Here is a 26743-nt window from a genome sequence, read left to right as displayed (position 1 = left end):
AAGTAGAGAAGACAAATGCAATGCAGCTTGTGCCTATTAATAATTACAAATATAATACATTTCCTGACTTCTCTGAAGGATGCATAGTGAGAGTGAGCAGTGAGGAGTAATACATTTACACTCCCTACTGTAAGTGCCGGTTGTTGTGATGTAAAGCTCGAAAGCAAGATCATTTATCAAACCCTTTTCAAGCTTGAAATCAAGATAATTAACTTTTTCCTCCTTCATTGTGACCTTTAAATCAGTAAAATGAATTTGAAAAAAAAAATCAACAATTTGTAAAAAAAATAAAAAAATAAAAACCTACAATACTCTGGTTACTAGAGATGAGCGGGTTCAGTCCCCTGAGAACCGAACCCACCCAAATTACGGGGATCCGAGGCTCGGGTTTTCCCGCCTGACTCAGATCTGAAAACGAGGCAAAACGTCATCATCCCGCTGTCGGATTCTCGCGGGTTTGGGATTCTATAAAGATTCGCCGCCATTTTTCATTTCGGCAGTAGAGAGTGAAGAGAGAGGGAGCTGTGCTGTTAATATGTCCATAGGGGCTGGCTAGCATTGTCCTGTCCATAGGGGTGGTTGGCTGTGTTGTCCAGGGGGTGCTCTGTCCTTCGGGGGTGCTCTTCACCCACCCCCAGTGTGAAAAAAAATAAAAAAATTAGTGTTAGCTTAGCCACACTTGTCATCAGTGCAGGAGTGCTGTGCTACTGTCTGTTAAGGGGCTGCTGCCTCTTTTCAGGGGTTCACCCCAGTGTTAAAACAAAATTATATAAACACATTTTTTTGAGTGGTGTGTTACCCACACCTGTAATCCGCGTAGGTGCGCAGGGGTGCTGTGCTGCTGTCTGTCAAGGGGCTGCTGACTCAAAAATAAAAATAGATTTTTTTTGTGTGCATGTCAGCCATACTTGGCTGTCACTGTCATTGGCATAGCTGCGCAGGAGTGCTGTGCTGCTGTCTGTCGAGGGGCTGCTGCCCAAAAAATAAATAAACCATTTTTTTTGTGTGCGTGTCAGCAGGGGTGCTGTGCTGCTGTCTGTCAAGGGCTGCTGGGCCAAAAATGCATGTTACCTATACCTGGCTGTCACTGTCATCGGCGCAGGTGTGCAGGGGTGCTGTGCTGCTGTCTGTCAAGGGGCTGCTGCCTCTTTCAGGGGTTCACCCCCAGTGTGAAAAAAAAATTAAAATTTCTCGGTGCATGTTAGCCACACCATCAGTGAGAAAATAAAGACAATTTTTTTTACTTTATTTTTGTAATTTTTATAAATATTTTTATTGCATTTTGTAAACAAAACCAGTAATAAAAAAATCTTTTTTTAAAAAAACAAACATGAATATTGCAATGAAAACTTTTTTTTTTAAGTTATTGGTTTACAAAAAGTTTTTTTTTTAATCTTAAACATAGCAGAAATGTTATCCTAACAGCTTATAAAGTTATATGCTCTAAAATACTAAAGCCTATATTTAATTACAAACCTATATAGAGTGGACATCCTAAATTCTAAAACTGTTCTATTCAAAAACATAAACAAAAGCAAAGATTATAAGTCTAGTGTGTTATAGTGTGTTATTATGATGTTAGAATGTAGAAGGCCAAAAATTGGGTGGACCACACATGGCTGATGGATCAACCATGGCGAATGGATTAGTGTCATAAGGAAGAGGAGGCTGCAAACTGGGTGTCATGTTATGAGTTGGCCATATGGGGTATGTTGCTGTTAAGGGATCAGGCTGGTTATCAGTGGACACATTATTACAGTTGTTGTTATTCTGGGTCGCCATCTTCTGAAGGGTGTTTACCAACAGACAGAGACTACCTATCATCAGCTCAGGTATAGACACTTCCTGAGGAACAGAGCTCTGCTCTCTGGAGGGAAGCTAAATAGGTGGGAGCCCCTGTTCCAACATCTGAAGCTCTTCTCTCTCCACATCATCTATCCATTATAGATGGAAAAAAAATTTAATCGGGGACATCTAGCTCCTCTTTCTGTACCTTGCTCACCCTTTTTGGACATGAAGTCCAGGATGAATGGTTTGGAAGAAGAAGGTCTAGCAACACATGAGTATGGTCATTATCAAGACCTGGTGCCCCAGTGGGTGTAGTCTGGGAGGTATTGCAGGCAGCGGAAAAACAAAGGCCTCCATGTTGTCTGTGCTCACTATTCCGTATTTCAGATTGCGATTCAGGTAGGAATAAAGTCGGCTACAGAACAAAGAATCACTGGATGTCTTAGTGCATTCAGGCCAGATACGATCCATGAATTCCCAGACAGATTCCGGACAGATTAATCCTTTGCTTGTGATAATCTTTGGTAATTCCTGGCAAAGGTGGGTGTTATAGCCAGACACTTTGAAGGCTGTAACTTTGAACTGCTTTATAGAAAACATGTGAATGAAACCTTTCCACACTGCAGATCATGATGGAGAAATCCCTTGAAGTTCAGCACAGAGAGCATCTTTTTTCATGTTCCCTGACTGTGAAGAAAGATTCTCCACACTGTAGTCTTCCATTGTGACTTTTTAATGGTGATTTCAATGTTGTCCACTGGCTGAGATCCATCTCATCTGAGGGTTGGGTTTTCCCCATGCAAATGAGACAGTTCACATCCAGAAGGTGACTCTTATGTTTAGCTGTGGTGTAAGTCTCTCTTTTGGCAGAATTTGCACAATCTTGGTCTTGGGGGCACCATGATGAATCAAACAGATCCTCCAGGGTAAATATCTGATCTGGTGTTGTATCTATTTCTATTAAACCTTTGTGTGTGAGTTTAGTCATCTGCCGCTTGTGGTGGAGCTCTTTTTCTGCTTTCTAAATGATCTCCAGACACAATGTAAGACTTAAATCTTAAACTGAAATGTTGCATTTAATGCTCTGTTTTGCTTGTTCACATATCTAAGTAATATGGTTAAGTGGACAGTAGGAACAATAGCAATTTGAAGGCCACTAACTAACTCTGTTTTTTTAATGTCCCTGTACAAGTTTGGAAATTCCTTTACAGAACAGAAGGTTTGCAAAGGATTATTTAAGGCAATTGTTTATCTATTTTTGGAAAGCACACTTCCTGTTCCTGGTCCCATTATGGCATGAAAAAAATCCACTCCCAGCATGCAAGCATGGCGTTCAAGAAAGAATTCCCAAGAAAGACACAATGTAATGGTGCATACACACGATCAGATTTTTCCTTCAGATATGAACGATAACGATTTAAAAATCGTTCAGTCGTTCATATCTGAAGGAAAATCGTTCATATCTGACATGCCTGAACGATGGACGATCATCGATGCGCGTTCCCGTTTGTCAGATAACGATATCTGACATCTGATGGGTTTGCAGTCAGACTTGGACGATTCCATTCATTTTAATGCAGTAAAAAAATCGTTCAATCGTTCAAATCGTTCAAATCGTTTAATCGTTCAATCGTTCATCTGACAAATCTGACAAGTCTGACAAATCTGACCGTGTGTACGCTCCATAAGACTTATGGAGCATACACACGGTCAGATTTGTCCTCGAGACCTCACATATTCCAGACGACCTAGCTGATCCACAGGTGTATTCATTACTCACCAAAACATTTAGAAAAATCCACAGGTGGAGTTAATTATTATAGTTATGATTCTGTGAGGAGACCTGGAAAACATGCATTGTTGGTAGCTCTCGAGGACCAGGGTTAGCTACCCCTGCCTTAAATCATAGATCTTATGCTTGTCCACATATCTGTGCTGGTTAAGTGGCACTAACTAACTATGTTTTTTTATGTCCCTGTACAGGTTGGGAAATGCCTTTATAGAAGGTTTCAAAGAATTATTTAAGTCAATTCTATATTTGTTTTTGGAAAGCACTCTTCCTGGTCCCCTTCTGGTTTGAGAAAATCAACTCCCAGCGGCAGTAGCATCCTGACTAGATCTCCTGTCCTAAAAGTCCCGACATTCCCTGATAGCTATCAGCTTGCAGAGCATGCTGGGATTTGTAGTTTTGCAACACCTGGAGCGTTGCACGTTGTCCAAGCCTGTCCTACAGGAACAGCTGATTATTTGGGGCAATGTCAACCACTTTCTTTGCTGGCAGGTGTATTATATTCACTTTTAAACATGATTTTTAATTTGATTGGGTAACTCTAAACACAGCTACTGCCCCATGAAGAAAGAGTGTGCACACTTATGCCTTGTATTTCTCTTTAAATGTTGTTGGTTTTTGAAATCACATTAAAGCTGCAAAAAGGACTGGCATGATTTATGCTAATTTTAGGCTTTAAAAAAAGCCATGCAATTTTCCACAATAAAGGGCAGACTTTTTAGAACTAGTGGACAGAATGCTGTATATTTAGTCTTACATCTAAGTTCTATATTGCAATGTTCTTCTTGATCTAAAGTAGCTGTGAGCAATCATTCTTCACTTGTGCAAACTAAACAATTTTAATCTAACATCACAAATACTTCCAAGACTCCACATATTTGAAGTTTTTCAACTTTAGCCAGGATAACACAACTGCATTATGTAAATTTTCTACAAATCTTTATTTTGCAATAGATTCACTGACTTTTATTTATACCAAACAAACCACAAAAAAAAGTTTCCAAAGTAACAATTTCAATCAGGCTGCATCCACCAGATCTACTAATTTCCTCCCTCAACAATTGCCATTTTTTGAAGTACTGTATCTGTACTCATAAATCAACTTATAAAGATTTTAATGATGTGATTACCAGCCTTAACCCAAGCCCCAACTGAAATAACTACATTTTCCACCTTACACCAGAGTAATTTGACGTTTCATAAGTACAATACCGTAAATTGTCAAATTTAGGAACAAAATATTACAATAAAATGAAAAACTAGTTTGGACTAGGATATGGGACAAGGATAGGGCAACTCACTATCTTGAGGTGGTAAGTTGCAGGGACTGGTGAAACTCTTCTTAGTATTTTAAAGGTAGAGTGAAGACCAAGTCATACTCGTTCCTTAGAACTGATTGGGTTATAGCTGGTGGATGAAACTATTCATTTAATGCTGAGGTGGTTTGGGGGCCTGGAGAGAAATGGGGGGGGCTGATTTACATCCTCTTAATTAACCTCCACAATACATGCATACAGTACCCCCTGGAGGTCAGTGACTGCAATCAATTGGTCATTTCACACTAGACATTTTGCTAGGTCACAATAATTACCATCTCTCATCCTATGTCACAGAAGATGGAAATTCCTTATACAATACAATACTCTTGAAACACATTCCTATAAGCTATACATTTAAAAAACATTTCCCCAACCGCGAACAACACATTAAACATAACAAGTTAAAACACATTATTACTTATACATTTACAGTACATGGCGCCTAGTGCTGATAGTTCATATGAAAATGGCGCTGCAGTACGAGGGATTAACCACCTTAGTCCCGTGGCCATCAGCTTGACCATGTGGGCCTGGACTCTGGCCACAACCACAAAAAGGCAGAGCTGACTGTATATGCAGGATGCATCCAGCATGGTAACAGTACTATTTGTATGTGGCTCACATCAAGAAGGGTGACTGCACAGCAGTAGTAGTAAATTATACAATTGCAGTACACAGTTCATACACAATATAGTACATTCCCAGGCAATGTTATTAACAACATTTATCATATTAAAAGAAGTTGCAAATACAACATCCATCGTCTTCCCTTTTAAAAGATAAAATGGACATATGCTTTATTGCTGTGGACTGATTTACTAATATAAATATAACAATGTGAATAGAACACAGTGCAAACATTACTATAGTATTAGCATAAGTGGGAAGGATTTACAATTATTCAGCCAATCAGAAGTGGCCACCAATCATCAAAAGTATCAGTTTGCATTTGGCACCAGGGCTTGAGCCCCACAAACCTCTAAATAAGTGTAAGCATGGAATGCATTTTGCGCAGACACTCTCATACTATTATTTGGCCACACTTACGTGCCCCATCCTATCCCCCTTGGTGCATGGGAAGGGATGTATAAGAATTTTTGGTGTGTATAAACAAAAAAACGATAATTTGTAGGACAAATTTGCAAATTGTATTTGATTATCCTATACAGTATATATATATAATATATATATATAAAGGTGAATACTATGTACTTAATGTTGTGACTGGTTGGAGAGCTATAGGTCTGTATATTAAATGTGAATACTATTCATTTTATGTTGGAGTTGTTTTGGAAGGCTATAGGTCTGTATATTAAATGTGAATACTATTCATTTTATGTTGGAGTTGTTTTGGAGGGCTATAGGTCTGTATATTAAATGTGAATACTATTCATTTTATGTTGGAGTTGTTTTGGAGGCCTATAGGTCTGTATATTAAATGTGAATACTATTCATTTTATGTTGGAGTTGTTTTGGAGGCCTATAGGTCTGTATGTTAAATGGGAATACTATTAATTTTATGTTGGAGATGTTTTGGAGGGCTATAGGTCTGTATATTAAATGTGAATACTATTAATTTTATGTTGGAGTTGTTTTGGAGGGCTATAGGTCTGTAAATTAAATGTGAATGCTGATAATAAAATGTTGGGGTTGGTTGTAGCAACTGTCCTAATTCTGGTGGGTTAGTCCCACTCTGTCAGGACTTAGTTCCACCTGCAGGATATGCTACTGTTAGGCACATGCAGCATACTGTACCTTACACAAGCAATGCTGAGTGAAGGAGGACATACTTTTGGTTGTCCCTACAATTGGGACAAAGTCCTCGCTGAGCAGAATATCCAACCACATTTGGGACTAACCCACTATTGTCTGTTTGCCTATTTGAAGGTCATAGTAAGAATTGGAGAGCAGTATAGCAGTAGCTAAAATGATATCCTTGCCCCTTGCATGCTGTTTGTTGCCATACCATAGAAACCCCCTGTACAAACCTTGTGTTTGCCTGGGGGGAAAGTGATTTTGCAGAGATTGTACATTCTGTGTAAAGTGGTTATTGTCTAACACAAGTATGGAATGACATCCCACAATCACGAGTTCCTGCAGGAAACTGATGGCACTGAAATGTACACAGAACTTTTAGACTTAACTCAATGTCAAATGTAATAAATAACTAACCAACAGTATTATAATCATTACTTTGACTGGAAATATTTTCCTTGAGCTACTTACTTGAAGTAAAGAGCTAAATCTGTGGCTATGATAGCAATATCCATCAGATGGATGACGTGTTCATACTGCCTTCTGTTAAGATTCTGGTAAATGTTCATGGACTGTCACAAGAAATAAAGTCCAGATTATTTCAATGAACAATATGTTTTTTTTAGTTCCAATCAAGTAGATTAATGTCAAGATCTAAATGTATCATGAAGTTAAAACATTTACATTCAACAAGAAGAATAGCTGCTTAATGTTTCCATATACTGTAGCATAGGAAACGTATTGAGCATATAAAACATTCCTATTGTTACCACTAAGTGAGCATGTTAATTACAGGTACATCTCCATAATAAAAGTTAATCCTTGTATAAATAATACAGTCGAAAGAAAAAGGGTAATTTATTTTCAATTATTTTATTACCCTTACAATGTACTTTACAGGACCATTGGTTCCAAGCAGGTGAAATAATCATCATGTAATGCACCTTACTAATATAAACAGTTACACTAACATTCCTAAGCTGAAATAACATGTAGCTTTGTAATGTATTTTAATGTTCACCGAATACATGATACAATTAATAAAACCAGTTTTCATTTTCACACATATTAAGTATGTTGTAACGCTAATATTAAACTTATGTAAACAAAATAAAAATATGCAATTAATAATAGGATTTTTTACAATTTATCCTGGGCATATATAAACAATATTTGCTGAATTATAAATTCCCAATAGAGCTCAAAGGGGCAGTGAAATACTATTTAACAGGTGCTGAAAACTTTTTATTTTAATGTGAACAAAGTATTTCTCCAGACATTATTATCAGTTCAAGCTTACCAGATCAGAAGTATTAAGATATGAAATAATTTTTTTATGCACTATCAACAAATAAGAAATTATGGAAAAATGTTTTATCCAATATTCTGGTTCATTTACAAACTGTCCTCATGGAGTGCCTCCTGCAATAGATGCTTCTGGCCAGTTATTCACTTTAAAGGAGTACCAGACATAAATGTGGTTTCTATTCCCTGAGCGCCGCTGCTGCTGCCACTACATCAGTGGGACTTGTTTCCTTTCGGAAGAACTATATATATATATATATATATATATATATATATATATATATGTATATATATATATGTGTGTGATATATATATATATATACAAAGCTTTGTGGATGGCACTCCCATGTGCAAAGTCTATTCAATACTGGTGTCCTACGTCAGTCTCCTCGCAAGGGGCCACATACAGTCTCTTCGCAATTAGGGCGGCTATACAGTCAGGACATAGTGAACAACCTGTGGCACGCCATTTTGTTCAAGCTGGCCATAGCCTTGCAACCTTGAGGTATATGTCTATTGACCATATACCACTATCAATTAGAGGAGGTAATAGAAAAAAAAAAAACAGTTGCAATGCGAGTCCCGATGGATTCATAGATTGGGGACTCTTGTGCCCAAGGGGCTCAATGATGGATTAGGCTTACATTGCTTTCTATGAAACTCCATAAAATTGATATATGTGACGTGCAAGTTAATATCATCATTTTTGTGGTTCATAATGTTTAATTATTTAATCAAGAGTTACATATCTTTATTAGGTGTTACTACACAATATGTTTCATTTGTATGAGCAGATGCAGCAATGGTGTAGGATTGATGTTAGCATAATGATGATGACAGTTACCTTTATTTACGGCCTGATACTATAGTTGACATGATCCTATAATGTTATATCTGTATGCTGCAATTTTATCTATGGATAATGTGTTACATTTGTGGACACATAAAAGTACAACAATGAGTTTTCCTTACGATATTTATATTTATATGTATATGCTGCCATTTTTATTATATATCTACGTTTACCGCGTATCAAAGGCAACGGGCGCAGGAGGTGTGCATCATCAGTGGGAAGTAGATGGTGCTGGTGACGGTATATAGGTAAGATTACATTTTTGTATTAATTATTACCCTGATGACGATGCGATAAAGACAGGCATCGAAACGTTGGTGACTTAATCTGCCCCAGTGTGAATTTTTTCTGAGTGTCGCCGCAAAGAGACTATATATATATATATATATATATATATATACACACACATTTACATATATATAGTATATCTATTGTCTTTTTTTTTTAGGATATATATATATATCTTATCTATAAAACTCATTGAAACCAACGCGAGGTGGTCCATTTGAATCCTGGCCAGGTTCTAGAGGGGTTATGGTCTCGGTCGGACCTCCCGTTGGTGTACACTGGGCAGAACTTTGACCCAGGGACCCTGTTCTGGGCCTTCCACTGGATGGATTTTGATGAAAACTTCACAGAGAGGTGGCAATTGGTCTGGGATGCCTAACTTAATAACATGACCCACAATATGTGAATATATTTTAAGGCATTCTCATGCCAATACTGTGCTATTTCCTTTGAAAAGTAGCAAATATATAAATCAGAATTATAAGGGTTGCGTAATGACAATAAATTGTGTCCCTTGTAATTTTACTATATAACTATAACTTTTAATCACTTTTTATGCAACCTACTATTTTGTGACTGTGGTCATTGATCTTTCAGTTACAAAAAATGGTGACCCTTTTCTGTGTAAGCAGCACTCTAAAACATTTTAAGACAAGTACTGTTCACCTCATCTGCCAGCAAAAATTTTCCAAATTCCAGGTGATGTCTCTCCAGAATAGAGGATCCATGTAGCCTTGCTAATGGATGTTGAGATCTATATTGCAAAGAAAACTGAATTAGCTCTTTAAGTTTTCTAGTGATACAATACAATATTATCATATAAGCTAAAAGGAGTAACCCTCAAAGTGTATAAACTGGCTGCACAAGACAAAAAAGGTAGGAAAGAATCAGTCATCTCTATATAATCTTTATATTACTTACTATTTACCTTACTATTTGCATTGGTTATTTCTATGATATAGGGGTCAATTCATCATTACATAATTATCATTAGTGATAATTATGTTTTGATCTCACTGCGAGTTCAAAGTACCGTCAGGCCTCATTAACTAAAGTATCGCTTCCGAAAAGCTGCTCTTTCTGTGAAGTCAGCTTTTCGGAATTGTTATACTTTTCTCCTTTATCAATGCCCTCTCCGCTCCAGCCCACAGTCTCTGCCGTGTCCCCACACTCGCAGCCCACAACACCCTGCTCCGTGGCTCCACACTCCCAGCCCACAGCCACTGCTCCATGTCTCCACACTCCCAACCTGCAGCTCTTGCTATGTGTCTCCACACTCCCAGGCCTCAACCCCTGCTCAGTGTCTCCCGTCTCCCAGACTCACCCCCCCACCAGTGTCTGTCCCAAGCCAATTGACCCTCTCGTCTCTGTGTGTAATCACTTTCCCTCTTCCACCGCCGGTGTCTGTCCCAGCCCCCTGCAGCAACCCTTCTCCTGTCTGCCGCCACTGTAGCCACTTCCCTGCCGGTGTCTGTCCAAGTCCCAACACACCCCGTCCCCGTGGCAACCAGTGCTGCTGTGTAGGAACTGCCGCTCTGTATAAACTCACATGCCGGTGTCTGTCCTAGCCAGCCCCCCCCAAGCGGCCGTCACAGCTGCTCTGTATGTAACATCCCCTGCTGATGTCTGTCCCAAGCACCACTGTCTATAGTAAAAATTCACGGCACTCCTGCAGGAGAAGCTGCAAAAACAAGAGGACCTGCTTGGGGAGTAGAGCCATCGGAGATAAGGAGGGAGACACAGCTGGAGGGATCTGAATAGATACCTCTACTGCAGAGGCTGCCGTTTAGGCAGCCTGTGAAGATTATCTGGAGCTGTACGCCATCACAGGATGGCATTCAGTAACACCATCAAGTTCCGAAAAAAATGCTTTTTCGGAACTTGATGAATAGCCCTGACACTTAATTTATACAAAAGTAAGTGAAAAAGTTAATTTTCACCTGCTTTTGTTAAAAATAAGTGATGATGACTAGACCCCATAAAGATTTGTAACTGTCCAGTCTACAATTATCGTAAGGTATTTTTAATGTCAGAAGTGACAATCTATATAATAAACGAGAAAGCGTGTCTGTCTGTTTGTCCTTAATGCACGGTCAGAGTTTTGGACCTAGCACCACCAAATTTGGCAGGGTGGTGTAGTTTGACCAGGATTAGGTGTTTGCCTAGGTTTGAACTTTGTCAGGGCCACATTCTGTTGCACAATCCCTATAAATGGGGACACTTACATTACACAGGTTCTAGGGCTGGCTCCAGTGGAAATTGTCAGTCTGCCAAAAATCTATGTGAACCTCACAAGCTGAGCAAGTGTCAAACTTTATGACTCATGCAAGTTCATATTAAATCCAGAGTTAGTCCTTTTAAAGTGACTATATATATTAGTCAGCACTCTGTGTTTGCCTGTAAGGGCATAACTAGAACTCTGTGAGCCACATAGCAAGATTTTAGGGCCCCTCAGAGGTAAAAAAAACACATACATTTGCCCTCACAGAGAGCCTATTCATGTTATGTCACACAAAGCCCATTCTAGTTATGCCACACAGTAGTACCCCTTATACACAACAGTAGTATCCCTTATACACATTATGCCATGCAGTAGTAGTGTTCCTTGTACATTATGCCTCACAGTAATCCCCCTTACACTACACCACACCACACAGTAATACCCTTTACAGATTATGCCACATAGTAGTAGTGCCACATATAACACAGTATTCCACACAATAGTAGTGCCAATTACACATTATGCACCCCCAGCAACTCACCTCCTCGTGTCTCTCCAGCAGCCTCTCACCTCCCCCTGTGTGCCATCAGCAGCCAGTATTTGTGGATTTGGTACCAGGCCTCCAGCTAATCACAGCTGTTGCACCAGCAGGCAGCGTCTGACATGGACAGACAGCACTGGCAGAATTTGAATCTGGCGCCAGTCATGACCCAATCGTAGCTCGCGGACCAGCAGCCAAACAAGAGATGCCACTGCTGATTGGCTGCTGGTACCACGAGCTCTGATTGTCTCGCGACCGGCAACATTGACTTTCCATGTAAGCCTGACGATGCGCCAGCTGTAATCAGCTGTGGGGCTGGCACCAAATCAACACCGCTGACACGTGGGTCGCCCTCGACGACCTTGACTGGACCGGGCCACCTTGTGTATGTGACTGGGTGCAGGAGAAGGAGCGGGCCACAGAGGCAGTACGGACACCATATCAGCCGAGCCCCTAGCACCCACGGTAGTTACACCACTGTTTGCATGCATGTTAGCAAACATTGGGGTCCTTTTCAGGAACAATGGAATAGGATTATAGGCGAGGACAATCGAAATAAATAAAGGCTGCAGGTGTACATCAGGGTCCAGTCTTCAACCCGGGCAACGCTGGGCATACCAGCTAGTATATTAATACCATCAGAATGTCCATCTATATTAATCTGCGATATATGTGTGTTCTACAATGCCATTAGATAACACAATGACTTACTTCATCTGGTATAGATTATTTGTTCCTCTATGGTCTATGTCATGACAAAACCCTGCAGTGACCATAGCCATGGCTTCTAGGTCTGTGTAATAGCGTTTCAGTTTCCCAGTCTATAAAAACAGATATATTATCATCCACATCTTCACTTAATTATATATCTGTAAAATGACAGCATCATTGAGATGTAATGGAATATTCTGATAATCATAGGCACTTGTATGGCTTGTGATATCCTTAGCATTATAAATGCTGAATGTAAAATACATTAATATGGCATAAAATGGAACAGTAAATATGCAGCTTATTTTTGGTTGGTGGGATGTTATGTATAAAATGAAAATCATAACTAATAAATCATATGCATTTAATATTTTTTTTATTTTTCGGACCAAAACTTTCAGTGTAAATAGTATTAATCAGGAAATTATCTAAATGAAATGTAAAAGGGTCCTGTATTTCCCCAAACATTTGTTTATTTACACTAACAAATATAGAAAAAATTATAATTTTCATTCAATATACAAAATCTATAGCAATAATCTAAATTTTTTTGTGTTTAACATAAATCACTGTGGTAGGCATTAATAATGTTGATATCTACCATTTTTCCATGGCTTGTATCTGGGATGCTATGAATAATGTAATTCATCACAGTGTCATGGAACACCACAACACATACCGTAATATAGTGAGCAGAGAAGCTTTGGATTGCTCATCTGAGTTTAGTGTACTCTCTATGTAAGATCCTCCCATTGTAATTTTTGTGGTGTGGTGTGCACAACATAAGCAGGGGCACAGTATTAGAACAGCAGGGGTGCAGTATTAGAACAGCAGAAGCACAGTATTAGAACAGCAGGGGCACAGTATTAGAACAGCAGGGGCACAGTATTAGTATTAGAACAGCAAGGGCGCTGTTTTAGAACAGCAGGGGCGCAGTATTAGAACAGCAGGGGCGCAGTATTAGAACAGCAGGGGCACAGTATTAGAACAGCAGGCTATCACTGAGAGATGCAGTACACAGTAGTATAAGCACGCCTCCACAGCGGTTGAACGTTCCCCCTCCAGAGATGCCTATTAATGCTACCACCAACATGAAGAGGGTGGGCTGCCATTATTTTCATTCACCCAGGGAACACAATGTCTAGTTATGGTTCTACATACCATCAAGAGTGTGAACATGGTTTGTGCAACATTGAATCCATGGCGCCAGTTGTGATAGGTAACCTTCCTGTATCCTTTCTTCATTGCATACATAAACCTTACCAGTGCCTAGGTAAAGGAGTAAATATATATACAGTAAATGGCTACATAGCTATACATGCACATGAAGTTCTATTTATGGGAAGTCCATAATTATATAAACTCTATTATATTGGACCAGACATATGCCGGGTCACCTCAGTCTCTGCCACCACTCTGCCCCACCTTCCCTCTATCATGTCTGGCCTCCTGCTCTGTCACGGAGTGGTGACCACCTATTTTGGACTGTGTGTTGCCAATTTACTGTACATTAGCATGCTTAGATCACTATTAGGGAGACTTGCCATTGATGGTAATCTATTTCCCAGTTTAGCACTACCTCTTCCCTGACACAGTTTTATTCTTGTGTGTTAATCACTGAAAATACAATAACTTAGGTATGTGACCTTAGGTATGCGGCCGCAACTAGGAAGGGGGGACTAAGGGGGCACGTGCCCCAGGTGCTGGACTTGAGGGGGTGGCGAGGTGAGTCTGCCAAGGCGGGTCGGCCCCAGGTAGTTGCACGTGTGGGTTTGGACCACACGCCGGGACCTGCAGGCAGCCGCCAGCAGCCCGGCCTTGTGAGACACAGCACAGCCATCAGTCTAATGTGACGCCGGTTGCAAACCAATCAGAGCTCCAATCGGATCGCGACCGGTGCCACATTAGAATGAGTGGCGCTGACCGATCCCCGGCATATGGCATCTCAATCCCGTCCCACGCCGTCCGAGCTTACCCACCATGCAGCCACGGCAGGTAAAAGGAGGGAGCTGGTTTACTGGGAGATCCCAATTGAATGTGAAAGTCCTATTTTTATAGTGTTTCATCTGTCAGTTCTGGGGGGGCTGCTGTCACTGGGGGCATTACTGTGACATAATGTGTAAGGGTCCTTACTGTGACATATTGTGTAGTAAGGGGCATTACTGTGACATAATGTGTAAGGGTCCTTACTGTGACATATTGTGTAGTAAGGGGCATTACTGTGACATAATGTGTACCCTTAAGGTGTATTACTGTGGCATAATGTGTTGTAAAGGGCATTACTGTGGCATAATGTGTTGCAAGGGGCATTAGTGTGGCATAATGTGTTGCAAGGTGTATTATTGTGTCACAAAACCACACATCCTTTTTGTGCTCTATGTTTTTTTTCTTATTGTGTGTGCACATGTGCAGAACCGGTCTGCGAGCCTGCACGTAAACTGGCAGCAGACTGTCAGTGATTGACAGTCTGCTGCCGTATGGGGGCGCGAGGGGGCAGCGACAGCCTCCATTACCCGAAATTGAGGCGTTTCACCGCCGTTGGGGGGGGAGGGAAGAGGCCTGGATCTCCGTAGGCTGAAGGAGATTTCCTGGCCTCTTCCTCGCAGCTGCGACGGTTGGCTGCATGACCCCATGGGTCACTTTAGCTGGCCGATGGTCTGCAGAGTATCCGATGCTGCGTTGAACAATGCAGCTTGGTTACATAATGCAGCAGGAGACGTGATGCCTCCTGCTGCATTACCATATCAGCACAGATGGAATAGCTAAGCTGCTTGCGAGCAGCTTAGCTATTCCATCTGAAGCTGAATCAGGGCCTAAGTACACTTGTGCAATGGACGTTTTTGTTGCTGGAGTGTATTTAGACTATTCCTCGCTCATTCTTTTTTTAATACTTTTCCTACTCACAAATTCTTGTGAAGATCTACAGCTCTATTTTTCTGTGTATTCAAATTAACATGTACAGATGTGTCCTCATAAGGTCGACATTCACAAATATCTAAATGGTTAAAATGTCAACATGTTCATAATGTCGACATTAAATATGTTAATCACCAGAATGTTGACAGTACATTTTTGTGTTATTTTTAGGGTTAGGTAAAAATGTGCAAAAAAATGTATGTCAAGATCTGGTGTCTATGTGTTAAATGTCGATATTATTAACATGTGGACATTAAACCATATCGACATTTGTGAATGTCGTCATATTGCTTGTCAACCTAGTTGTCAATGTCAACATTCTGCCTTTTGACTTTCAGACCCTGGTGACATTTTGAAGTTCAATATTCTTAATGTCGACTCTTCATGCCACACTCCCTCATGCACTGAGCATCTTAACGCCATACGGAGCAAGATGTCCAGTGTGACTGAGACGCTCTAAAACAAGTAGCATGCTTATTTTTCTTGAGGTTTTACATCTAAGGGATGGATTTAAGTAACGTGAAAATCTGTCGATTTCGCCACCACCGGCAAAATTGGCCGATTTTTGGCAAAAAAATAGATAAAACAGGAGGGGCGAAAAAATAGGCGAAAAAGTTAGGAATTTGCATCTATACCCCAATAAATGGCTGACGTACATTGGAAATTATTTTAGAAAGGTACGATTGGCCGTAATAACAGTATTTTGAGGTCTGAAAATTGCGTCGGTTGGCGATAATTTGTGTATACAGAAAAACAATAAAAAATTAAAGAAAGCAATTTTTTTTCCCAGGAAATTGGAGGTACATTGAAATTGGTGCAAGTATATTTTCATGTCGTAAAAGCGCAATTTTAAAAACTGTTAAAAAAAGTGCCTGTTGCAATGTTTAAAACACTTGACGCATCCATACCGCCCCCTAAAATACCAGACCCAATACGTTGAACCCATTTTCAGCTATATTTTTTTTTTCTCTCCAAAAATTTGACCGGTCGTTTTTTGCCAAATTACACAACTTTCAAAAAAAATTGGCTAATGTATCATTAGGGGTGGTGCCTAAAGGGTTCTGAAAGAAATCCCCACATTTTTAGTCAACAATAGGGATTTTGCATTTTTTTTCTCCTGGCCTTAGGTGGAGAAAACTTTTCACCTGTGTTTTGGCAAAAATCGTCCATTTCTACCGTTTTTTTTGTCGAAAATTGGCCGATTTACGCGACTAATTGAATCCTACCCTTAGTCGCATTGCAGATGCAGCAAAAAGCAGCTCACAGTGTACCAGAGACGCTGGGCTGCGACTTGAACCACACAGGAATTGGTATAAATATAAAAGGTAACAAAACATATACAGGCTCTATGGATGCTCAAAAATTCACAATAAAAATCAAAATAGCATGGGATGAGTCCTTTTCTATTCCACAATGTTATTTCATAAGATATCTTCTTTATTGTTCTTGTTTGAAAAATTATGATATTTCTGTATGAAGAGGGAAGAATCTTCCTACTGGTGAATATTTTCTTATTGTATCATTAGTGTTCAGCTCAAAATAAATAGAAGGAAGAGAAATAAAAAAGGATATACAGTAGTGTAGTATGTTCTAAAAAATCGTATACTTTATTTGTAACAATAAAAATCACTTTAAGATTAGGGAATAATCCCAATAATTCCTAATAAATGTATGCCGTTCAGAAAAGGTACATATACATTTATAAGTTCCTCCTAAGATTGTTGTGTGTGCCCATACCTTGAAAGCTCCAAATTAGGAGCAATGATGAAAGCAAAAAAGGGAGCTCTGGATATCTCCACTCTGTCCTTCAGATGGAAACCAGGACGTACAAAGTCGCAGATGAAGCACAAAAGAACTCAACGTGAGGAAAAGCCACAGCTGCTCACATTGGAGCCCTTTTTAAACAGATTCAGACTCAGTCACACACAGATGTACAAATGTCACAAGCCCCAATGGTCATTGTACGCTAGCAATGTAGTTTTGTCACTTGCCGTTGTTTTATTCATGCAAATCAGATGCATAGGGCCTGGCATGCCGAGAGGGGCTAGTAGTGCAAATAGAGAGTGATGCATGTCTAATAAAAGCCCTTGAGCACCCGTGGATGTCTATTATGAGTATATAATTGGTGTTGTTATTATATAGTACCTACCTCCGGGGGTATTTGAAACTTTTTGACCACTCCAAGCTCATAGTACATTTGGATTCCACATTTCACAAGATCTATTTCCGTACAGTCAAAATCTGAGAAACGGAATTCATAAATTTCAAATTTGGTGGGTCCTGGTAATTGTTTTTTCTGAGAAAAAAAAAATATCAGTTGATACATTGCTTGTAGTGTAGAGTGAAAAGTGATAAGGTGACAGCCAATCAGCTCCGAACTGCCATCTCACAGGCTGTGTTTGAAAAATTACAGTTGGGAGCTGATTGGCTGGCACCTTATCACTTTTCACTCTTCACTTTTCACTTCTCCTAACACTGCTTAGTAAATAGACCCCTGTATGTTATTAATAGTGTGATCTTCCCACCAGTGCTATGTATTTTGTACGTACAAGAATTTGTGCAATTTCATCCTCATCACATTGTTCAAGTTCCTTTCCTAGTTTTGCACGGGATGGCTGGAAAAAGAAGGACAAGAGAAAAATAGCAGATACTGTCATTGACCTTTGGTTGGTTTAGTTTTCAACCAAAATGTATTTAAATTAATATTCTTCATTTACTTGCGCCATAATAAGTCCATTTAAAGTAATACTATGCAGTGTCTCATTGGGATGTGCCAATTATTGGTTCTATATAGCAGTTTCCTATTTTATTGTCAGGGAACCATGCCTACATCCATTAGGTGCCCCAGATACATTATCACAATGTCATTTCAGACTGTTTGTGTTACTTTCCTTTTGTTTTTCCATTGTAGATTACATATCAATTGCACACTAATTATTACCGTTAAATTATCTTGTAAACCTCAAAATATGCAGATAAATATTTGCTATAAGAACTTAGGGGAGATGGCACATGTATAGAGTAGAACAGAAAAATTACCAGGATATCTTGCATTTCATCCTTACTACACTTCACGTGGTACATCACCATGTCCTGTGCAATGTCTTTACGGTTCTCCATCTTGTTCATCTTGTCATAAGTATCAGTGTTCAGAACAGACCAACCAAGAAACTGCGTCAAAGACTGTTGAGATGAAGAGATTAAAGCATGAATGATTGTGTGCATGGTACTATGCCTATTTATCTTTAGATAGTATATAAGTCATCCCTGATCTGTAGATCTGCTAACTGCAAAAGATCATGAGTACCGGATGAAAATGTTTAGAATATAAAAAACAAAGTGGTTAATTCACTATAGCCCCCATTTATTAATGATCAGTACCGCCCATGATCGCGTTGCAAAATGCGATCATAACGGCCGAATGTTTCATCCGGGACAAGCAGGGACACAGGCTTCCAAAGGAGCCATTACCGTCAATGTCTCCGAAGACCTGCTGGACAGTGCCTGGGCTGCTGTATATACACAGTGCCGGTGACCGGTGGCCATTTCCGGGAGGAGGGTTGGGCCAGCTAATTTTGCGGTGGTAGCCCATAGGCTACAGCAGCTAACGCCATCTTCAGATGGTGTTAGCTGCGGGGGCCAATATCGGGAATGCATTGCATTCTGAATATTGGTAAATCTGGGAGCATGGGGAATGTGGCTGCCTGCGGGAAAGGAGGGATCACAGCGGTCCCTACTTGATACATCCGAGGGAAACTTAATATTTTCAGAGTGTTATCAGGGATTTTGCCTCAAATATTAAATGATAAATGGGCCCCTATCTGTGTGGTGTTACTGACCACTGAGATCTTATTCCAGCAACCAACCCTTTAAAACAAATTGTATCTCAAACTCAAGTTCTTTTATGCTGGAAATGCAGCCAATGTGAGACTGTTGATGTGACAGTTTTCTGATGTCCAATAATCTGAGCAGAACTGTACATATCATTATCTGCAAGGTGGTTAGATGTAGTCGGAAGATGGCCATAGATGATTGCTACACTTTCAGAATAGCAATGGAGCAACGACACAACATTAAGTTCTGCTTCAAATTGGGTAAATCGACGACGGAGAAGCACAAATTGTTGGTGAAGTGTACGGGCAGGATGCTGTGACTAGAAAATGTGTGTACGATTGGTTTGCACGCTTTTGCAGGGGCAAGGAATCGGTGGAAGTCGAGCTTCATTGTTCCATTGCTGTTCGACACACACTGCTCGGGACACTCTGTTGAAATGAATGCAATGGCAGTGTGGTGGCAGCCTCTGGCAAACCCCGACTGGGGGCAGGTCCAGACATGTCCATGCACACGAGCGACTTTGTAGCAAGCATTGCATACATATGTATCAGACCATTCACCTAACTTTTTAGACAGACCTTGTACATAATGCACATTACATACTTGAATTGCAAATGGGATTTGTGAGCTACAGTAACATACCTGTAAAGGGGACATAGATACCTTGAAAGTAATGACACAACATTGTCCACAGTTATTCTAAAAACTATTTTAATTAGTAGAGAGCCTGCAATATTGACCCAAGATTATTTTCTATTTTGGAACAAACATTTTGAAAGGACTAAGCAAACATGTAATGGATTCTGGGCCTGATTCAGAGCCGGACGCTCTGACCAGAGCGCCCGCTCTGAATCAGGACCCTCCTACCTAAAAATGGAGCGGCCTCCTGGCCGCTCACATAGCTGTGGGTGACCACCCACAGCTTATGCGAGCAGCCAAAAAGATGGTCGCGATGGTCGCGATGATCTATCAGAGCCAAAAGCACTCCCACTTACATCACTAGTGATGTCAGTGGGGCCGGACCCAGACGGTAGGCGTTCCCATGGGAACGCCTCCGTCTGATCAGCCACGCCCCCGGCACGCCCACCAAAGGGGGCGTGCTGTCACTCACCATCGACAGCACGCCCCCTTTGGTGCGAGACCCATAGCGACAGCTTGGCTGTCGCTATGTGGGTCTCGCGCATGCTCGTGACGGAGCTCCCTCCGTCGTGCGCATGCGCATTAGGGCACCATCGACCCGCTTGCGAGTGCTCTGCGCTCGCGAGCGGGTCTGAATTAGGCCCTCTGTCTGTTGACACAGTACGGTGGTTTCTTTGGCATTCTGTATGGGAAAATGTAGTCACAGAAATTCCAGATGAATTCTAATACCGTATATTGAATCATTTGCTTTTAACAGATGCATATTCACTTTTATACACAAGTTTTCCTAATGAACATTGAGTGTTATGACTTCAGAACTTGACAATTATAAGTGACGATCATGATGTCAGAACTCACATCATACAGATACAGTTTATTATAGTTTATACTACAGATGTGAGCAGACTCCTGTGTTTTGGTTCTAAATCATTGTCATGTGTTGGTTTTGGCTTTAGCAAAAGTGTTTTGGTTCAGTTTTAGTTTTGGTTCTAGTTTTGGATTTCTTTAAAAATGTATAAAAACAGATAAAATCATGTAATTTAACATCAATAATTTCAGTCATTTCCAGTTACAGTGTTTAGATCAGAGTTACGAAGTTATGAGAAGACCAGAGTCAGGAATCAATATTACTTGGAATTCCAAAGTGATTCTGAACCAGGACTTGGTTCGACTAGGTACCCCAAAGTTCAGGTGTGTTTGGTTTTCAGCAAAACCGAACCGCTCATCACTAGTTTATTCATGTAATAATATTATTTGTGTATTATTAATACTATGGGGCTCATTTATCAGTGAGTTTTATGATACGCAACAAGTGATAAAAGTTGTTACGTATGATAAATGGTGCTGAAGCCAATCAGCTCCCAACTGTCATTTTTTAAACAGATGATAGTTAGGAGCTGATTGGCTGGAGCACCATTTATCATATACAACGAGTTTTATCACTCGTTGTGTATGATGAAACTCTTTGGTAACTGAGTCCCTACAGAAGGAAGAGTCCCTAGAGAATGCATATTGCACCAATAGATTTAAACTATGAAACTATTCTTACCTCCATCAATGTTTCATCTTGCTCATCAAAGGGTTTTCCATCTTTTCTGTTGTAAAAAGTGGCAACCCCAACAATTTCCTCCTTTTTATTTACAATAGGCATTGATAAGACATTTTTAACAACCCATCCGCTTTCATCCAGTGGTTCTTTCTTGGGAAAATAATAAAGATGTATTTATGCTGAAGGCATAGTGTTTATTACTGGACTGATACAAATTTCACTGTTAATACTTCTGTGTTGACTTCAGGGCGTATCTAGATAATTGCGGGCACCATAGCAAAAGTTTTTAAGGTCCCTTATGTACCACCCAATGGTGAAAATGTATATAACACATGGAACTTTGACAGAAGGTTTGCCTCCCTCGGCTGTGAGCCCCATAGCAGCGGCACCCACTGCACCTATAGTAGTTACGCATGTGCTTCCAAGGCTTGTAGCACAGCTAGAAGATGCTGTACTTCCTAGTCTTGTGTCACTCTACCCTTGCAAAAGTCAAAATGTTTTAACCTTGTACAGGCACATTTTTTAATAAACTGAATCTTCCTTTATACCTGTTGCAGATCGCCCCCTAGTAGCCTGCAGGAGCACACTGGATAGATCTACCTTCTACTCAGAGGCATACAGTGGTTATGGCAACTCCTCTAAAAAAAAAGTCTAGATCCGCTCCTGACCTGTGCAGGGCTGGATTAAGCCTTTAGGGGGGCTTGGGGCATTTAAGACAGGGGGGCCCACTCCCCATTGTCAGCACCTTTCCCCTTGGCTGTGCCTCCATATATATATATATATATATATAATATATATATATATATATATACATACTGTATAATATATATATATATATAATTATATATATATATATATATAGTAATATATATATTGTAAATGTCCTTCCCTTATATATATATGATTTTGTCTCTTTTCCCCTCCCAACAACTCATCACCCCCACCCCTTAAATAATATATTTAATGATTTCTCTCACCCCTACTCCTTATTTATATTGCAGGATTTTCTCCCCCCCTTAACCCTTATAAAATATATTTAATGATCTGCTCTTACACCCTTACCCAAATCCCTTATATATTTTCTGATCCCCCTCACCCCCAGCCCTTATATATTTAATGATCCCCTCTCATCCCAGCCCTTATATATTTACTGATCCCCCTCACCTCCAGACCTTATAAATTTAATGATCCCCCTTCACCCCCAGCCCTTATATATTTATTGACCCCCCTTACTCACATCCCTTATGTATTTAATGATCCCTTCACCTCCAGCCCCTATATATTTAATGATGCCCCTTCACCCCCAGCCCTTATATATTTAATGATCCCCCCTCACTCCAGCCCTTATATACTTATTAATCCTCCTTACTCCCATCCCTTATGTATTTAATGACCCCCTCACCTCCAGCCCCTATATATGTAATAATCCCCCCTCACCCCAAGCCCTTATATATTTAATGATCCCCCTCAACCCCAGCCCTTATATATTTACTTAACCCCCTCACTCCCAACACTAATCATCCCACTCACCCCCAGCCACTGGGGGAGCTGAGAGAAGGGTGTCCGGGGGTAATCGCCCCCTGCGCCCACACTTAATCCAGCTCTGGACCTGTAGAATAAATAGCTACATTCCACATCTTAATTAATTTTGCTCTTTACCAGATTCTTAGAATAAATAAAAACCAAGAAAATGGTGAAATGGGGGACTAGGTTATATTTTCTCATAACTGTTATAACTGTGCAACAGTACGCAAAAATAATCTATGGTAATGTGCATACAGTATAAAGAACATGTGTTGATTCAGAAGCCTGCCAAACAGAATTAAATAAGTGATGCTTGTTTTGTTTTGTTTTATTTTTTTACAGAAGGCACAGCATCCAGTTGGCAAAATTACCTTCCAGTTCTACTACATAGATCCACATGCTGGAGATTACAATTGGCCTTCCACATTTGTGTTTATCATATGCTTCATTTATTTTATCGCTGACCTTTACATTTCTGAGAATTTTATGATTGTTACTTCACTCCCATATTAGAAATGAATTGTTGCAGAAAACTTTCTAGTCTCTTCTGACACTACATAGTTTTTCCAGATATATATATATATATATATATTCATTGGCGCATCATTGCCGGTTCTTCCGCAATGATCTTTATTTGGCTTCCCTCTCCCGTCAAATTCCACTTCTCTAGTGTCTAAATCAGGGTCACCCATAGGGGTCATGTCGAGGGGGGCCCATCAGCTCGCGGGCCCATCCGGCTGTGTGCAGGGCTGGTCCCATAAGGATGATGATGTGCTTGATTGAGAGGTGGATCTGTTAATTGTGCCCTGTCAGCTGGAGAGATTCAACTTCAAGGACTGTTTACTGCACATGCTTCATTTTCAATTGAGAATACAAATTATACCAGGGTTTATCAGTCTGACTGCAGCATAAATTTAGGATAATATCACACATACAGGACGGAAATATCTATTTACCAACGCACAAACAGAGAGTAATAATCTCACATGCTGTGAGTAACTGCTGATTGACTCTGAACTGTAATCGTTACATATTTACATTTGGCTTTACAGCACTTGTTTTGGGATTCATTATCAGTTATACTGCTGTGATCCAATTATTGGCAACTGCTGTAATATGAATGAATACTAGGGTTAAAGGAGACAAAGGGGGCCCAGGATCAAAATTTGCCAGGAGGGTCCATATTTCTTATGGGTGGCCCTGCTAAAGCTGCAGCACATGCAGATGATCATATGTCATTGAGTACTGATGGTCAACCAATGGCCATGTTTTGCCAGTGTGAAGAGCCTTCAGTCATCGGTACTAGCTGATCCATTTGGTTGGCCTGAACTCCAGCCAACCAAGGGCCTGATTCAGAGTTGTACGATAATGCTGCCGCTGATGAGTCTTTCTAGGCAGCTGCGATGCGAAAATATGCAAATGTTGCACTCGCAGGAAGATGTATTGAGACACCTACTTGTGGCTTTACAAATCAAGCATCTGCGTAAAATGTTGCAGCAACTGTGTACACAGACGCAGCATTATTCGCAGATCATTTGATTGTTGTAGTCCTGAGCAGTGGCGGCTCCAGAGGTGGGGCTGCAGCACAGTCCAAAATTCAAATAGGGGAGCCACACCAACTGTAAGTTAATTCCAGCCAGAGATGTTTGGCAGCTTTTGAAATGGCAGTTGGTGCGGCTCCCCTATTTGAATTTTGAACTGTGCTGTAGCCCCACCTCTCGAGCCGCCACTGGTCTTGAGTGAGTCTATCGTCACGCAGAAAGGCCAGAGCCAATATCCTAGCGTGCGGGCTCGCAAGTGTAGGTTGAGACACCCCTGAAGCGGCCACTACATGGCTCTGTTCCTTGCCACCACTTCCCATTACCTCCCCCAAACACTCCCTGACTGTCAATCACAGCGAGTGAATAAATACTCGCTGCAAGCGACTACAGCAATGTACTTTGACACATGCGCAGTGCGAGTCAGACGCATGCGGAGACGGATGATAATCGCTCAATTGTGAAAACATAAGCATAGCGCACAGCTCTGAATCAGGCCCCAAATCCTTTATATTATGATATTCAAATGGTTGGTGGATTAAAACCACAAAAGTAAATTCATACAAGTGTCAAAATAAATCACTATATACATGTCACTATTTACCTAAAGGAGAGGTTCTCACCTGGAATTTGAACATTTCATCTGCAGCTGCATTCATAATATTGCAGATCTACAAAGGTGTGGAAAATATAATTGAAAAAGAATGTTATAAATCAATCACTGTGTTCCAAGTACTAAACAATGATTACTTATTTATTATTTTCTATTTGTTTTTTTTCTATATATGTGCATAGTGTATAGGTTTTCACCAGGGCCAAGCAGGTGAATGAACGAGGTCCAACACTTAACTCACTGTATGTATGACAGTATGCATTTGGGCATACTGTCATACATACAGTATGCCCAAATGCAACAAGAAAACAATAGTAAATGTGATGTCACAATGTATTACTACCCTCTTACAGAATATCAGTTATAAATAAATGCAGTTCTTCATTGTAAATTATTGCTAACTGGCAAGTAGTTCATGAAATATCATGCAGTGTACTTGGTTAGTAATGACATTCCTGATAGTCGCTTGTTTAAACTGTAGCACATTTGCAAGCAGATCTCAAAAGAAAGTTCAGTTCCTGATGCCTTGACTGCACAAAATGTATAGAGTCTACGGGCTTTATTTATGAAGCAGCAGCTTTTGTAAGCTGCTGCTTCCCGGCGGGTTGCAGGTGAAAATTTAAAAAAGCATCGTCAGTCAGTGCATAGCCCGGCGTGTTTTACAGTGATTGCGGGTGCCGTTTTACATTTTCACCTACAACCTGCCGGGAAGCAAAAGCCGCTGCTTCATAAATAAAGCTATTCAACTTTTAAATTACTAGTTTTACTTGTTTTTTAACCACATTCATATTGTGTCTTGCTATCTGGCATTTACTTTCATCATAGCTTTGGTTTCTTTACAGAGACTTATTTTGTTAAAGAATCAAAAATACTGTAGACTTACAAATCCGCTTTCTGCAACAAAAGTCGGCAGGCCACTAATCAGAGCCCAGTGATCTGCGGGGGGATTTCTTAAAGTGAAAAATAAAAAATAAATGAATCTGTAAAAATTCACAATTTCTTTGTTTATTGTCTACTACAGAAGACAAAATGCATATTCCAGACTCTAAGTCCACTTACGGTATGACTTTGATGTCTTCTTTTCCATGTAGAATGTAATCAATAACCTTGTAGAATAAAATTTCCTAAAAAATGCAAAAATATTTATGCCATTGAAATAAAATAAATATAATACATAGGTTTGAATTGGATACTAAAAGCTGCTGGGATGATATGTCCAGATACATTTATTCTGCTCAGATCTCAGGGCCTGATTCAGCAGTGGAAGCAAATGCAATCGCAACTGCAATCACCTACGGATCACAGTTGCTAAAATATGCCAATGCTTGCCAAAGCATAGCCGACATAAAGACGGACAATGTTGCCTTCTCATATCCATCCAATGTCGCTCTTCTGCTTAAACATCGGTGCCTTCGACGTACATCGTGTAGTCACGCAGCATTTCAAGTCTGACCAGCTGCAAGCACTGTAATGATGCCCATCCACTAGACGAGCTGAAAACGACTGCATGATTACGACGTTGTAATCGTGCAGTCGTTTGTCAGTCTGTGATGAGCCTGC

General features: G+C 40.3%; 1 protein-coding gene across 1 annotated transcript in view; it reads right to left on the bottom strand.

The window, feature by feature from the left end:
* LOC148513719 (rod cGMP-specific 3',5'-cyclic phosphodiesterase subunit beta-like) overlaps positions 1–26743 on the bottom strand; it is a 70183-nt gene that overhangs the window by 11695 nt on the left and 31745 nt on the right. The window contains exons 6-16 of the mRNA XM_088481463.1: positions 26243–26307; positions 26067–26133; positions 25194–25241; positions 21509–21658; positions 18526–18669; positions 18036–18101; positions 17636–17782; positions 13732–13839; positions 12571–12680; positions 9764–9851; positions 7123–7223 (exon numbers count right to left, since the gene is read on the bottom strand). Coding sequence (XP_088337589.1) covers positions 7123–7223; positions 9764–9851; positions 12571–12680; positions 13732–13839; positions 17636–17782; positions 18036–18101; positions 18526–18669; positions 21509–21658; positions 25194–25241; positions 26067–26133; positions 26243–26307 — 1094 coding nt within the window. The remainder of the gene's footprint in view (positions 1–7122; positions 7224–9763; positions 9852–12570; positions 12681–13731; positions 13840–17635; positions 17783–18035; positions 18102–18525; positions 18670–21508; positions 21659–25193; positions 25242–26066; positions 26134–26242; positions 26308–26743) is intronic.

The sequence above is a fragment of the Taudactylus pleione genome, unplaced genomic scaffold, assembly GCF_031769625.1.
Source record: "Taudactylus pleione unplaced genomic scaffold, aTauple2 ptg000273l, whole genome shotgun sequence".
NCBI lineage: Eukaryota > Metazoa > Chordata > Amphibia > Anura > Myobatrachidae > Taudactylus > Taudactylus pleione.
The sequence above is the reverse complement of the archived record's forward strand: the minus strand, read 5'-3'. Positions and strand labels throughout refer to the sequence as shown.